Source organism: Felis catus, chromosome F1 (assembly GCF_018350175.1).
Source record: "Felis catus isolate Fca126 chromosome F1, F.catus_Fca126_mat1.0, whole genome shotgun sequence".
NCBI lineage: Eukaryota > Metazoa > Chordata > Mammalia > Carnivora > Felidae > Felis > Felis catus.
Genome location: NC_058384.1, coordinates 43,207,868 through 43,220,815, shown reverse-complemented (window position 1 = coordinate 43,220,815; position 12,948 = coordinate 43,207,868). Strand labels below are relative to the sequence as shown.

General features: G+C 46.8%; 2 protein-coding genes across 3 annotated transcripts in view; both read left to right on the top strand.

The window, feature by feature from the left end:
- The window catches only part of RBBP5 (RB binding protein 5, histone lysine methyltransferase complex subunit), a 36,327-nt gene extending 30,283 nt beyond the window's left edge, over positions 1-6,044 (top strand). For both annotated transcript variants that reach the window (XM_003999408.6, XM_003999407.6), the window contains exon 14: positions 3,993-6,044. In XM_003999408.6, the coding sequence (XP_003999457.1) occupies positions 3,993-4,021 (29 nt within the window). In that variant the 3' untranslated portion in view covers positions 4,022-6,044. The remainder of the gene's footprint in view (positions 1-3,992) is intronic.
- A 964-nt stretch (positions 6,045-7,008) lies between these two features.
- On the top strand, positions 7,009-9,077 carry TMEM81 (transmembrane protein 81). The gene has a single exon (XM_003999480.4). The coding sequence runs from the start codon at positions 7,847-7,849 to the stop codon at positions 8,690-8,692; it is 846 nt and encodes a 281-aa protein (XP_003999529.1). The 5' UTR covers positions 7,009-7,846; the 3' UTR covers positions 8,693-9,077.
- The last annotated feature ends 3,871 nt before the right edge of the window (positions 9,078-12,948 follow it).

Below are 12,948 nucleotides of genomic sequence, written 5' to 3'. Positions count from 1 at the left end.
TTCTACATTATTTTTAGTAGGTGCTCGAGTTGATCAGCCTTAAATAGAGGCATCTGTTCTAACAGCTTCATCCTTAAAATTTTTTTTTTATGTTTATTTATTTTTGAGAGAGAGACAAGAGTGTGAACGGGGGAGGGGCAGAGAGAGAGGGAGACACAGAATCCGAAGCGGGCTCCAGGCTCCGAGCTGTCAGCACCGAGCCCGATGTGGGGCTCGAACTCGTGAACCTCGAGATCATGACCTGAGCCCGAGTCGGACGCTCAACTGTCTGAGCCACCCAGGTGCCCCATTACAGCTTTATCCTTTAGAAGGACTAGAGGGGACTTCCACGCCAGGGGGATGATAGGTCTTTTGACATCACGCAGACAGAACAGTTGCTCAGATGATGCAAACACTGCACCAGCCTCTCATGACTGTGCAGCTCACACTTCCCCGCGTAAACTACACTTCCTTCCTCCCGTTTTCGCCTTTCTTCTCTGGCCCCGTTCCTTGACTTTTTCCTGAATGGAAATCTCCCAAACCGCAATGGCCAGATGAAACCAGAGAATGCTGAGGAGCAGGATTTAGAAAACCTCAAAGGCGGCCATTGTGGTTTGCTCCCAAGACTTCCTCAGAAGGCTGCATCCAAATTCACAGACTGGCTGCGGTGTGGTTTGGGTCTTTATGGAGGCTGTGCATCTGGGGGAGAATGGGGACAACTCCATTAGGCCTCTTGAGTTTCAGGACAGCCTGTTGGATCTTTTGTGTGGGATTCTGAGGTAAAACCTCTTTGGCATTCGAGTTTTGTGTTCTTCCGCGCCTCAGAGATGTTCCGTAAAAAGCGATGTGCGGTCATTGTAGATTTTCAGGAGATACTAAGATACGAAACCTGATCCAGATGCCTGAGGTTGAAGCGTCTTCAAAAATCAATTCATTGGGAGGATTGTATTTGCAGAGCCAAGCTTTGCGGATCTCCCCTCTCCCCCAGTGCCCTACTTTTGCATCAGAGCCAAATTGTTTGAAAGGATTACAGGTGCAGGCTGTGTTGCTGCTCAAGGTAGATAAATGGCCACTGTTTGTTAAAATGTGCAGTTGACCAGATACTGATGAAGCTATTCGATAAGCCCTAACTGGTCCTGATAAGGCTGATAGCCTGTTGTGTGTTGCAACAAGAGATTATGCATTTTGAGGGACGATTAGGAGACACATAGACCTGTATAGGAATGATCTGGCCATCTCGAACTTGGGCCTACAGAAAATTCTTCCCTGTCAAACAGCTCATTGGTGTTAAATAGCTTCAGTGGACCCACATCCGTGAAGACATGCCTTCCGTGATGAATGAGGACCCGTCAGCGAAGCTTACTTAGTGATGGTAGCCCTGAGTGAGCTTTGGACTTTTTGGAAAGGCCAGATCCACATCGTCGACGCCACCTCTGTGATTCCCCTAAATTACCTTATTAGATTCTCTCCAGAGTACAGCCCTCAGAACAGAAACTTGAGATTGAGCAGAACCACCAGGGTCCTTGTTGCTGTGTGACTGCTCAGAGACTGCCCAAGAACTAGGGCTTCTCAGCAGTAAACAGAATCAGTAGCCAAGTGTGACAGAGTTGTGGCACGTCGCACACATGGTCTAAAGGCCTCTTGTAATGGTGGGCATGAAGAAGTTGGTATGTACCTGGGTCTCGTGGGGGTGGCGAAGGCCAAAGCGAGCATAGGCGCTGCTTCTGGGGGCACACGGGCACCATGTCGATTTCCCTGCGTGTGGCCACACTGCTGTCCCAGACCTCTGAGCCACCTCCTGAATCCGATTGTTTTGAATGCTTGGTAGGGAGTGAGGTTTTTTTCCCACTTCGTCTCTCTCTCTTTTAAGGTTTATTTACTTATTTTTGAGAGAGAGGGAGAATCCCAAGCAGACTCGTCACTGTCAGTGCAGAGCCTGATACGAGGCTCTATCTCCGGAACCGTGAGATCATGACATGAGCCAAAGTTAAGAGTCAGACGCTTAACCAACTGAGCCACCCAGACTCCCTATCCCACCTCTTCTCTTTTTTTTAAATGATCAGTCTTTCAAAGGCTGATATATGAACTCCTGCTAAAATCATACAGCTACTTGGATATTCTTTCTTATTCTTTGTGATCTTATTAGTGGACTAAGGTAACGTTTGAAAGTTAATATCCAGTTTTTCTTAGACTGCCTTGGCTTTGGCTGACACTGGGAGGTACGGTGACAGCTGTTCATCCTGAGCTCAGTTTCTGTGAATTTTCTGTTCTTGGCGATTCCTTTATGTTGCAGCAAAATAATACAGATCCTTGGGGCAGGTTTTTAAATAGCCTGGAGCTCTTCTCTTGTACTGTTTCTCTATTTTATCTTGCTCATAGTATTATTGCTTGCTGTGGTTTTGGGTTGTTACCTGATACCTCAACAAGCCTTTGTGTGTGGCTTTTTTTTTTTAATGTTTTTATTTATTTTTGACATAGAGAGTGCACGCGCGCATGAGCAGGGGAGGGGCAGAGAGAAAGAGAGAGGGAGACACAGAATCTGAGGCAGGCTTCAGGCCCTGAGCTGTCAGCACAGAGCCCGACACGGGGCTCGAACTCACGGACTGCGAGATCATGACCTGAGCCGAAGTCGGACATTCAACCGACTGAGCCACCCAGGCGCCCTGTTTTTTTTTTTTTTTTTGGTCTGTCCACATAAATGAGGACGATACAGAAACATTAACTGACCTCAGATAATCAGTGTAATGTACCTCATTAGTCATCTGGAGTGCCCATTATTAATACTATTGATTTATGATCAAACCAGTTTTTCCTGTCGTGATTAAGGCTTAAAATGTTAATGCTGTGTTCGTTTTTAAATGGCTAAAAGTAGATTGGTCAGGGTACCTATGGGAACAATCAGTGAAGCTGGCCTTAATGTGATAAAGGCATGGTATTGAGTCCTGCGCAGTACATTCTTCTGCTGCAAGCATTTTTTTAAAAAAAATCAATTCAAGAAGTTTTTACGGTTTTATGTTGAGAGATCTGAAAAGTGCCAGATAAACTTTTTATCTTACTGAACTGTATAAAGTTTAAATTTGATTTTTAACAATGTAGCATCCAGGAGAGTTTATATCGCATAATTGCTCGTCTGTTCTGAGGCAGTTGGGGCTATATTTTTATTGCCGGTTTTCATCCGTGCTTGAACTTTTACTTTAAAGACCAGGTTAAAAGCAAAGTTTATAAATGGGTACTTTTCTTTCATAACTTGGACATTATTTTTTAACCATTTTATACCTTCAAGTGGCATGTCCTCCCCCCGCCCCCCATTCCAGATGACATCTGGGAGGATTTTCTTCACCTTGTTCTCTTCTTACACTTCCTAGTTAATATTTCACAGCAGCCCATTTAAGGATGTCCCTCAGAGGTTGAACAGCTTCTATGGAATAATGGAATAATCAGGGAAGTGTTCGTTTGATTTTACTATTCAGGATTTTATTTATTGATCAGTTGTTGGTGCATAGAAATGCCGACAGTAAGTTTCATTCACATTTCACCATATTGGGTTCTAAGGTGATGAGAATGTCAGTCAAGGAACAGGGGTGCTTGAACAACGGTCTGTTGCTCATTGTTAACCACTTAGTGACTGATTAATATAGGAAAGATTAAAAGGTGTAGCACCCTAGAATTTCCTTTCCTCTACTTACTGCGCTTTTTGGATTGTAAAGCATTTGCTTAACCAGGTTAGAGAACGGTTAGCAGCTTAGCAAATGTGTAGAACTCTGATCATTTTGCTTTTATTCCCCTTTGGGGCAGTGCTGAGGAAAGTATTGGGGTGGGGGTTTGGGATTTGGATTTTTTGTTGCTTCAGTAAAGGGTAAATGCGATTCGGAGTCGGTTTTCACTTAAAGGGGGAATTCTTAGCCCACGTGTGCGTGTCAGCCATCATCCAGCATCCGTCAGTACTTATGTGCTTGTAGGCTACCGGGCGAAGTTGATGCTAAAAGAAATCTTTTTGTGTCTGATCTCTTTAGCAGGGGGAGCAATCTCAGAACTGTTATGAAGACCCTTGAAGTTCTTCGTTCTCCCCCCACTTTGCCATCATGTGGCCTCTGGACAGTGTGGTCAGTCATTTGAGATTGACTTTAATTTAACACAAAGGCCTCTACCTCCGACCCAGGAGGTGGAAGGAGCGAATCGTATGTTTGAATGAAGAAGTGAATTATGGAAGAAGAGTATACGGCCCTTCCCTTCCAAGCAGAAGTCCAAATAGGCTCTCAGGAATGAGGATTCGTGAAGATATCAAGCAGGAGTTTTGACTCATTCAAGCTTCAATGCTTAGTTCTGTTGCTGGACAAAAGAGACCAGTGTTGCTCCTCTAACTGTTGTACCCAGGATCATTTTGACCTGACATTTCCTGTCTCCTGTTAGCCTTTCATCCTCCATGCATGTCCTCGAGTGACTTATTCTTATCTGAAGTTTTGCAGCCGGTGTCCTAGAAAAACTTCTGTTGCATATTCTGTCTTCCATTTTTAAACTCCCTCTCTCGCCAGATACCTCCTCTATTTCCATTTTGCGTACAGGGGAGGGGCAGAAAAGAAAGTGCTTGAAAGAGTTCGTTTTCAGAAAGGGAAGAAAGATAAGAAAGGCCCCCTCTTCTTAACATACCCCATTTTGCTCAAGAAGCTGGGCTGGAAGAGGGTCAAGGCTTTTCTTTGTTTTCCTGGCATTGCATGGTTTCCTCCAGTGGTGGTTCATTCTCATTAATCATGGTTTTTGAAAATAGCTAGTCTCATCCATCTGCAGCAAAGAATCATCCGTAGTTCACACTGCTTCGCCTGCACTGGCTTACGGAGAGGGGAACAGACCAAGGGGTCTCTCAGCAAGCTGCGTTTTTATTGGGGTGGGGGATCTATGCAAACGACTAAAGTCAGACCGTCCGAAATCAAAGCAGCAGTGACAACATAGTTCAAATCAAAGATCAAGGAGAAAAAAATTTTTTTTTATCATTGCCTATGGATAGCCGTCCTTCCCATCGGTCATTACGTTTCTCCCTTCTTGTATTCCCGCTCCTTCTCCCTGCCACCTGTTGTCAGTCTCTTCCTTTCTGTGAAAGGTTGCTTAGCTTTTTAAGAAAATTTTTTACTTTCTGCTTTTTGCTTTTGCTGTTCTTTGTATAAAAAGTAGCAAATTGGATGGACGCATCCATGAGGTGTTTGAAATTCTCTGTAAACCCAGAGTCCAGAGACCAGGTGTGGAGAGGGCTGGCTGGCCCGGCGGGGGGCGCTTACCCTGGGTGGCCAGCTCCGTGGTTTTCTCAAAGGAGAGTGTCAGCACTGTGCTGCTTGTGAGCTCCACCAGCCGCTGGGTGCTTCTGTAGCCGGCCAGACAAGTTGATTATCTTTTGGATTTTAAGAGAGCAATCAGAGTAGACATACATCAGGAAGAGCCTCTTTCTCCCACTCCATCTTTTAGAACCAGAACATTCAGTAGTTGAAGTAAGAGCGCCCCCTGAGTCAATTGCAAAATGTCTGTAGTTTTAGATGCCACCACTTTTTCCCCCTCAGACGTTTGTGAATTTCATTTTGTATTTCACATCAGACCGGTGGTTGAGATTGGCGAGTGGCTCTTTAGACACGTGTTTTGTTTTGTTGACCTTGTTTCCATTCCATTTCTCTGTGTGCTGTGCACCGTCACAAGCTGTGTGACAACGGAAGGCTCTGCCCCACTTCCTGGACGAAGTAACGTGGTGTCCTCTGCTCGTGCACTGGGACGTTTATGCCGTGTCCACCTCCTAAGCCGGCTGCTGAGAAAATCAGCTTCAGCCCCGTCAGGTTGTCTCTGGCAGCCGTTCCTAATAATTATTTATGCTTTGGAATTTCTTTCAGCTCCTGGAACTTTCTATCCAGTTTGATTTTCTCAGTGTGTACAACATATGCATATCCTCTTCTCTTTTGTCATTCCTCCCCCTCCCCCCATTTCGTTTTTTAATGTTCCATAGTTTTGTACAAGATGAGACTTAGCCTTGGGTACTTCTTGCTGAAGCTTTAATGCTTTGTAAATAAAAGCGGATGTTTATTAAAGAACAGGTGTAGATGTTTGTTTGTAGACACTGATCGCTTCCGAAACTCACCAGCCACTTTGATTTGTATGACCGAAAATGCAGTTTACTGTTGCTGATGTTCGATCTTTCTGTGTGGAGATGCAGACCTGGGAGGGGTACGGCGGTGGTCGCGGAGTCTGGAGTTCGGCCTCTAGACGAGATTATAAACAAACAGTTGAAGAAGAGAGTTGGTATTAAATCGCAAAGATTGTCTAGGAATGATCTCTCCAAATTTTTTAACTCTGTAAGTGTGTGTGAGTGCTTGATAGAGGCCGCAGTGCCGGGAGATATTCTGGATGTTACAGAAATGCATGCGAGGGCATTCCCTCCTTCCAGGCATCTTTCTTAAAGCATAAATACCATTGAATTTCTCTTTACTAGACTAAAAAAATCTAGACTAAATAAAACTCATCGAAATAGCTTTCAAACCCATAAAGTCAGTTTAAGTCTTTGATTTGAATCATTGTCAAATTGTCAAATTTTAGCAGTGTCTGCCGCTAATTTTTTCTGTCCTGTGACTAAGAACCTGTCTTTGACATCATAGCTGTTTCATAGCAACCTTGACCTGAGTGAATGATGAGCTCCTCTGGTCTGTAAAGGGAGTAGGCCAAGAAGCAGGCAGGATTAGGTGTCTTCTTCCCTAGAAGACACCTTCAGTGCCCTTGGGAAGGAAGCATGGTAGAATGGGGGAGAGGAGCCATACTGGGCATATTCCACCCTCCCCTCCCCTCCCCCTGCCCTTGCTGATAAACATTTGGATTCTCAAAGGGTGGCTTGGTCCTTGTCTTCATGAATTCTCATTTCTTTCTTTTCTTTTTTATTTTTTTTAATGTTGGTTGTTTTTTTTTTTTTTTTTTTGAGAGACCGAGCACAAGCAGGGGAGGGGCAGAGAGAGAGGGAGACACAGAATCTGAAGCAGGTTCCAGGCTCTGAGCTGTCAGCACAGAGCCCGACACGGGGCTCGAACTCACGGACCGCGAGATCGTGACCTGAGCTAAAATTGGAAGCTTAACTGACTGAGCCCCCCGGGCGTCCCCATGAATTCTCATTTCTATTTAAAATTTCTTACACGTGAACAGTGTTTCGCACTTTACAAAGTGTTTGCGTGTACAGTTTATCATTTGATGCCCAAGGTGACCTTCCTGAAGTCGGCAAGGAGGTCTTAATTTACAAAGGAGCAAATAGAAATCGAAATTGAGGAAGGGTCAGTCAGCTGCATCCCAGTCCAGAGTTCTTAATCCTTTTTTTTTACAGAAGGTTTAGGAGACTTTAAAATCAATAATAACTTAATGCAACATAATTTTTTTTTTTTTTTGACTTGGTATTTGATCTCTTACTTGGTCCGATTTAACTGAGGTTTTGAAGCTCGTTAATTTGGATCCCACACCTTGGAGACGAGGAGCAGGGGTAAGGAAGAATGTAGCTTCACTACGCATTTGACGTCATTTGGAAATTCACTTCAGCTCCTGAAGTCTCTTCCCGAGAGGGTGGATTGAAATTCATTACAAGGGCCTGAGAAGATTGGAGACTCGTGAAATAGTCACTAACAAGAGCAAGTAAAGCAGCGAAGTTGGGACTTTTTTTCCTGCCTCGTGGCCTCTCCTCTTCGTGAGGACTGGACTTGTGTTTATTGAGTTGCAGTGTTTCGCCGACAGTGGGTGCTGCGCCCTGTCTTGTGACGTTGAACGCTATCTCGTGTCAAAGGAAGTAAGCTGTGATATCATAGAGGATTCACTTGGAACTCTGCGGGGTGCTGGCTGACGGTGATGAGATGCCCACCGAGACATGAAGATTTCAGCTGCTGGTCTCATCCTTGGGAGCCTGGTGTTAGCCTTCTCTCTGCCTTTGGTGGTGGCTTTGCCAAAAACACTGGCCATCCCTAAGAAGCTGCAAGAAGCCGTGGGGAAGGTCGTTGTCAATGCCACAACCTGTACTGTCACCTGTGGCCTTGGCTACAAGGAAGAGACAGTCTGCGAGGTGGGCCCTGACGGTGTGAGAAGAGAGTGTAAATCTCAGCGCTTGGAATGTCTGACCAACTGGATCTGTGGAATGCTCCATTTCACCATTCCCAAAGGGAAGGGATTTGAGCTCAGCTGTCTGAGTTCAGACATCCTGGAGATTGGGCAGGAAGCATTCCGGTTCACCTGGAGACTTGCTCGGGGTATCATCTCTACTGATGATGAGATCTTCAAACCCTTCCGAGCCAGTACCTACTTTGTGAGGTTTCCCTCTGTTCAGGAGTACGACTCTGGGACATACCGGTGTGATGTGCAGCTGTTAAAAAACTTGAGACCTGTCAAGAGACTCTATTTTGGGCTGCGGGTCCTTCCCCCTGACTTGGTGAACCTGAATTTCCATCAGTCCCTTACCGAGAATCAGAAGTTAGTTGATAAGGGCCTAGAAGTGAATCTAGACAACCAGTCCGAGCCTCACCGCCCACGGTGGAAGAAGAAGGTGGCTGTAGCCTTGGGAATAGGAGTTGTCGGTGGAGTGGCTGGTGGTGTATTGATGGCCATTGCTCTGGGCTTTGGGCTGAGGGTGGTCTATAGAAGTGCTGGCCTTGAGTCCTTAAAAGCCCTGAAGGACTGGCTGCCCAGGACCCTGGACTGGCTGTTTAGGAAGCCAAGCTAGCTCTTCAAAGGATTGTCTGGCTGAGTGATTGTGGCTCAGCCAGGAGGGAGGGCTTCCACTGCCAAAAGTGAGTGGGGCCTGGGGACAGGGGCAACACCATGGTAGCGTGATGGGCAGTGCTCTGCCTCTCCGTGTCCCAGGTGGATCTCTTCCTGATCTTTCCTGCCCACGTGGCACCTGGGAAGCCCGAGTGTAGGCCCCTCCCCTGTCCCGGGAAGAAGATTCTGTCTTCAAGCTCGCAGTCATTATCTTTCACAATTTGAGGCCTCTCTACCTCCATCCCTTCCTCTGAGTGGTATAATCACATAAAGGATATATTAATAGCTTTTCTAGTGGAAACCTTTTTTTCCTCTTCAATAAAAATAACTCACAGTGGCTGTGTATAGACCTGACCTTCTCTGCTCTTTAGTAAAAATCTCCTGCATATGTGTAAGTTGTGCCATAATCAACCTAGCTCTCCTCTTTCTTAGATTTCTTAGACATTGAGCACATCGCTTTGGAGGGCGGCATATGCCCATGTGTGGCCAAGCCAAGGCGATTAGTAATGGCATCTGACCCGGGTATGTAACAGTCACTCAATACATTGCTCCTTCTCTACGCCCCCGGTGAACCCTCTGTGTTCAGTGTTAAAGACTCCTGGTAAAACGCTGGACCCTTCACCTGGTAGGTTTCCCCTGAACAAGTTCCTTGGCTTGCCTCCTGCTCCTGTTCTTCTAGCTCTTGCAGTGCCCTGACGTGTGTGTTCCTGGAAAGGTCAAGTGTATTGGTTTCTTCCAGCAGCCAAGGCTGTCCAAGGAGGGACTAAGACCTTCCTACCTCCATAGGAAATAAATCCTAAGACCCTCAGAGGCCATTGAGGCAGTGTGAGGTAATTGGCTGATGGAATTGTCAGGAAAGAGGCTCAGCCACCCCCTGAGCTCATTCTGAGAGAATTAGAGCATTTCTTCTCCTCACTTTTCTCTAGCTGCAGACATGGTAGCAGATATGAAGACTTGGACTAGTGGTTCTCTTCTCTAGCTATGTGTCTGGATCACCTGGATAAACTTTTGAAACATAAGATTCCTGAGCCCCAACCCTGAGGATGCTAACTCAGTTAAAATTACGGCTAATGGCTCATTATTATTCTATTAAAAACAATTTCAGGGGCACCTGGCTGGCTCCGTCGGTAGAGTGTGTGACTCTTGGTCTCGGGGTCATGAGTTTGAGTCCCATGGTTTAGCTTAATTAAAAGAAAAAAAAACGTTAAAAAATAATTTCCACGCCATAGAAAAGTGGAAAGAAAAGTTTGATGACAACCCATAGATCTTCTGCTTAGATTCACCAACTGTGAATGTTTTGCTACATCTATCTTTCTGAATAGATGCTGATTTTACTGAACACTTGGAAGTTAGGCACAGACATTGTGACCCTTTACTCCTAGATGGTGTATGCATCTGCTAATAAAGATTCTTCTGTACAACTGCAACATCTTCACACCTAAGAAAGTGAACAATTCCCTAATCTTGCGTATGGTTGTTACTTCTCTGTCTTGCCCAACTTCTAAAATCTGATAGCCTTTTAACGTTTGATCCAGGATCGAATGAAGGTCCACATGTTACCTTTGGTTGTTTCTCTTAAGTCTAGTTTTACAACAGACCTCCTGGTTTTTTTGTTGCTGTTTTGCATGACGTTGATCTTATTGAAAAGTCTAGCTGGGCCGATTGTCCTGGATAGTGCCGCACAGTCCGGGTTTGTCGTCATTGTCACATGACCGGATTGCGGAGGAATGGATCTTCAACATTTTTTGATGACAGCTCCACACAAATGATGTCCACTGCTCACCACAGGTGCACGGTGTCGGGTGATTCGTTACCGATACGATACGCGTGACGATTTGGTTGAGGTGGTGACTGCCCCGTCTCTCCAAAGGTGTATTTTTTTTTTCCTCTTGTAATCACTTATTTGTGGGACAATACTTTGTGATGATCTGGTTTCCTAAAAGCCATTAACGCCTTGGAATCCATTCACAATCCTTGCTTATTACCTGCTGGGAACTGCAGCGTCTTTAATGTGCCCTTGCTGTACTTATGAGGCTGCATTTTTCTGTAAAGGAGAGCTACTCTTTATTTTTGAGCTCTCCGTGGATTCTCTTTCTTAGTGCATTATATATAATCCATTAATGTCTCATTTCTGGTGTTTAAATCGTCCCCAATTTTGGCCAGTGGGAGTCTCTTCGCTTGTCCTTTTATTGTGGTCCCATTTGACTTGGAGCATGTCCTTGCTTTCTAGAACCACAAAATGCCTCAGATCCACATTTGGACTTTGCTTTCTCCGAGGGGTTCTGGTTTCCTTTTGGTGTGGGCAACAGTATTTAGAAGCCAAGGTCCGGTCTGGGTGCTAAATGCACTCACCGCCACTGGGGGGTCATTGCTCTTAGGTTCTTTCGTTGCCCCAGATACACATAAATCTTAGGAGTTCAGAGCATCTCTGCTTTTCAGAAGCTTTATAGGTAATTCTGGTGGAGAGCGAACATTGAAGACCACTGGCGTAGGCCCACGCAAAGTCTACAGTTTACTGTAGACTTATTTTGAAAAGATCTTAAATTTTCCGCACCCACTTTCCCCCATTCTCTCTACCTCAGAGGGAACGGGCTTTGGAAGACCTGGGTTGTGCTTCTGTTTCTGCCGTTGACTGTAGCTGAGCGGGTGGACTGACCCACCTGTGTGTGTGTGTGTGGGGGGGGGGCAGGTGAGCGCGGTCCTGCCAATAAAACTGCTGGAAGCCGTGAAGGGCTGGACATGAGTTAGAGAAGGTTTCTAATGAAGCACCTTCGTTTGGCTCTGGACAGTGTGTTCAAGCCCTCGGGAGAGCGCTTGCTATCCCTGGAAAGACCATAAAACAGGATCTTTAATGAACTCCGTGTGATGTTGCTGAGGGGGGAGGAGGGCTCAAGGGCCACGTTGCCCATTTTACAGATGGAGAGCCAGACCCAAGAAGAGTCAAGTGACCCGTCCGGCCCCTGTTGCAAGCCACTAGTCGAGCATGGGATGGAATATTGTGCAGCTCTAGGCTCATGGCCTTCTGTGCTTTGGGCCCTTGAATGTTGACTCAGAGGATGGGAAGGGATTGAACAGGGAAGAGGAAAGGAAAAAACAAACCCCAAACCCCTCCAAGGTGTTATTGAAGACCGGAACTCAGTTCAGTTTATTGAATCCGTGCACGTAGTCCGCCTCTGGAGGGATGGTCAGGGCCATGCCGACTGACCGAAATTTAGGTTCCAGGCTGGCCGGTGCTCCCAGCAGCCCCTCTGGATGCAGAGTGGAAGAAGGGATTAGCCTATCGCACAGCTGTCCGCGCCGGCCCCTCCTGGGGGCTCAGGGGGCCCTGGGCGCATCGCTAAGCGCGGAGGAGCGGGGCCTCCGCTTGCCCCCGCCTCCCTCTTCTCCGGGGAAGGCGGTGGGGCGCAGTCAGCACGGAGCCCTTCCGCTTTGTTTGGAAAGACTCGAACGCGGGGCTCTGCCAGTGGGTCTCTGTGCGAGTCTCAGAGCTAATGGAAGCTCGGCAAGTGTTTGTTGAACGCAGGGGAGAATTTTGCAGCTACAAAACGTTGAGTAGGAATTCAGACTTTCTTGGCTGCTGAGAGCAGAGACTGGCGGCAACCTTGCTGGTTGGCGGCCACTATAACCCTGCAGGGAGGAGATTTCCCTTTGGTACCGTTGAGTCTGGAACTGTCAAATGTCTTAGAAATCAGGGAAGCCCGGAGCGATACCGTCATGAGCAGTGTTTGCTGCCCCGTGTTAGGTAAAGCCAGCGCGGCCGGCAAGATGCCTGCTCGCACTCTGCTTAGGCCTGTCTTTTTTTTTTTTTTAATGTTTATTTATTTTTGAGACAGAGAGAGACAGAGCGCAAGTGGGGGAGGGGCAGAGAGAGAGGGAGACACAGAATCGGAAACAGGCTCCAGGCTCAGAGCTGTCAGCACAGAGCCCGACGCGGGGCTCGAACCCACGAGCCGTGAGATCGTGACCTGAGCCGAAGTCGGACGCTTAACCGACTGAGCCACCCAGGCGCCCCTGCTTAGGCCTGTCTTAAAGCCCCTTGGCCCAGTTCTTCCCCCTCCCAGGCCTGCGTGAAGCAGGAGGGGCTGTGTCTTGTTCCTTCCTTCGAGCTGACTGCGTGAGGGGGAAGGCATCGGCCACAAGACTGGGGTTCGAGAGCAGGACAGGAGGCGTGCTTCGGCCCGACGATAAAAACACCCACGGCAGGTGCCAGCTGCCTCA

Bases quoted from the DNA above. Each gene is read 5' to 3' on its own strand.
- TMEM81 (XM_003999480.4), top strand. From the start codon at position 7,847: ATGAAGATTTCAGCTGCTGGTCTCATCCTTGGGAGCCTGGTGTTAGCC.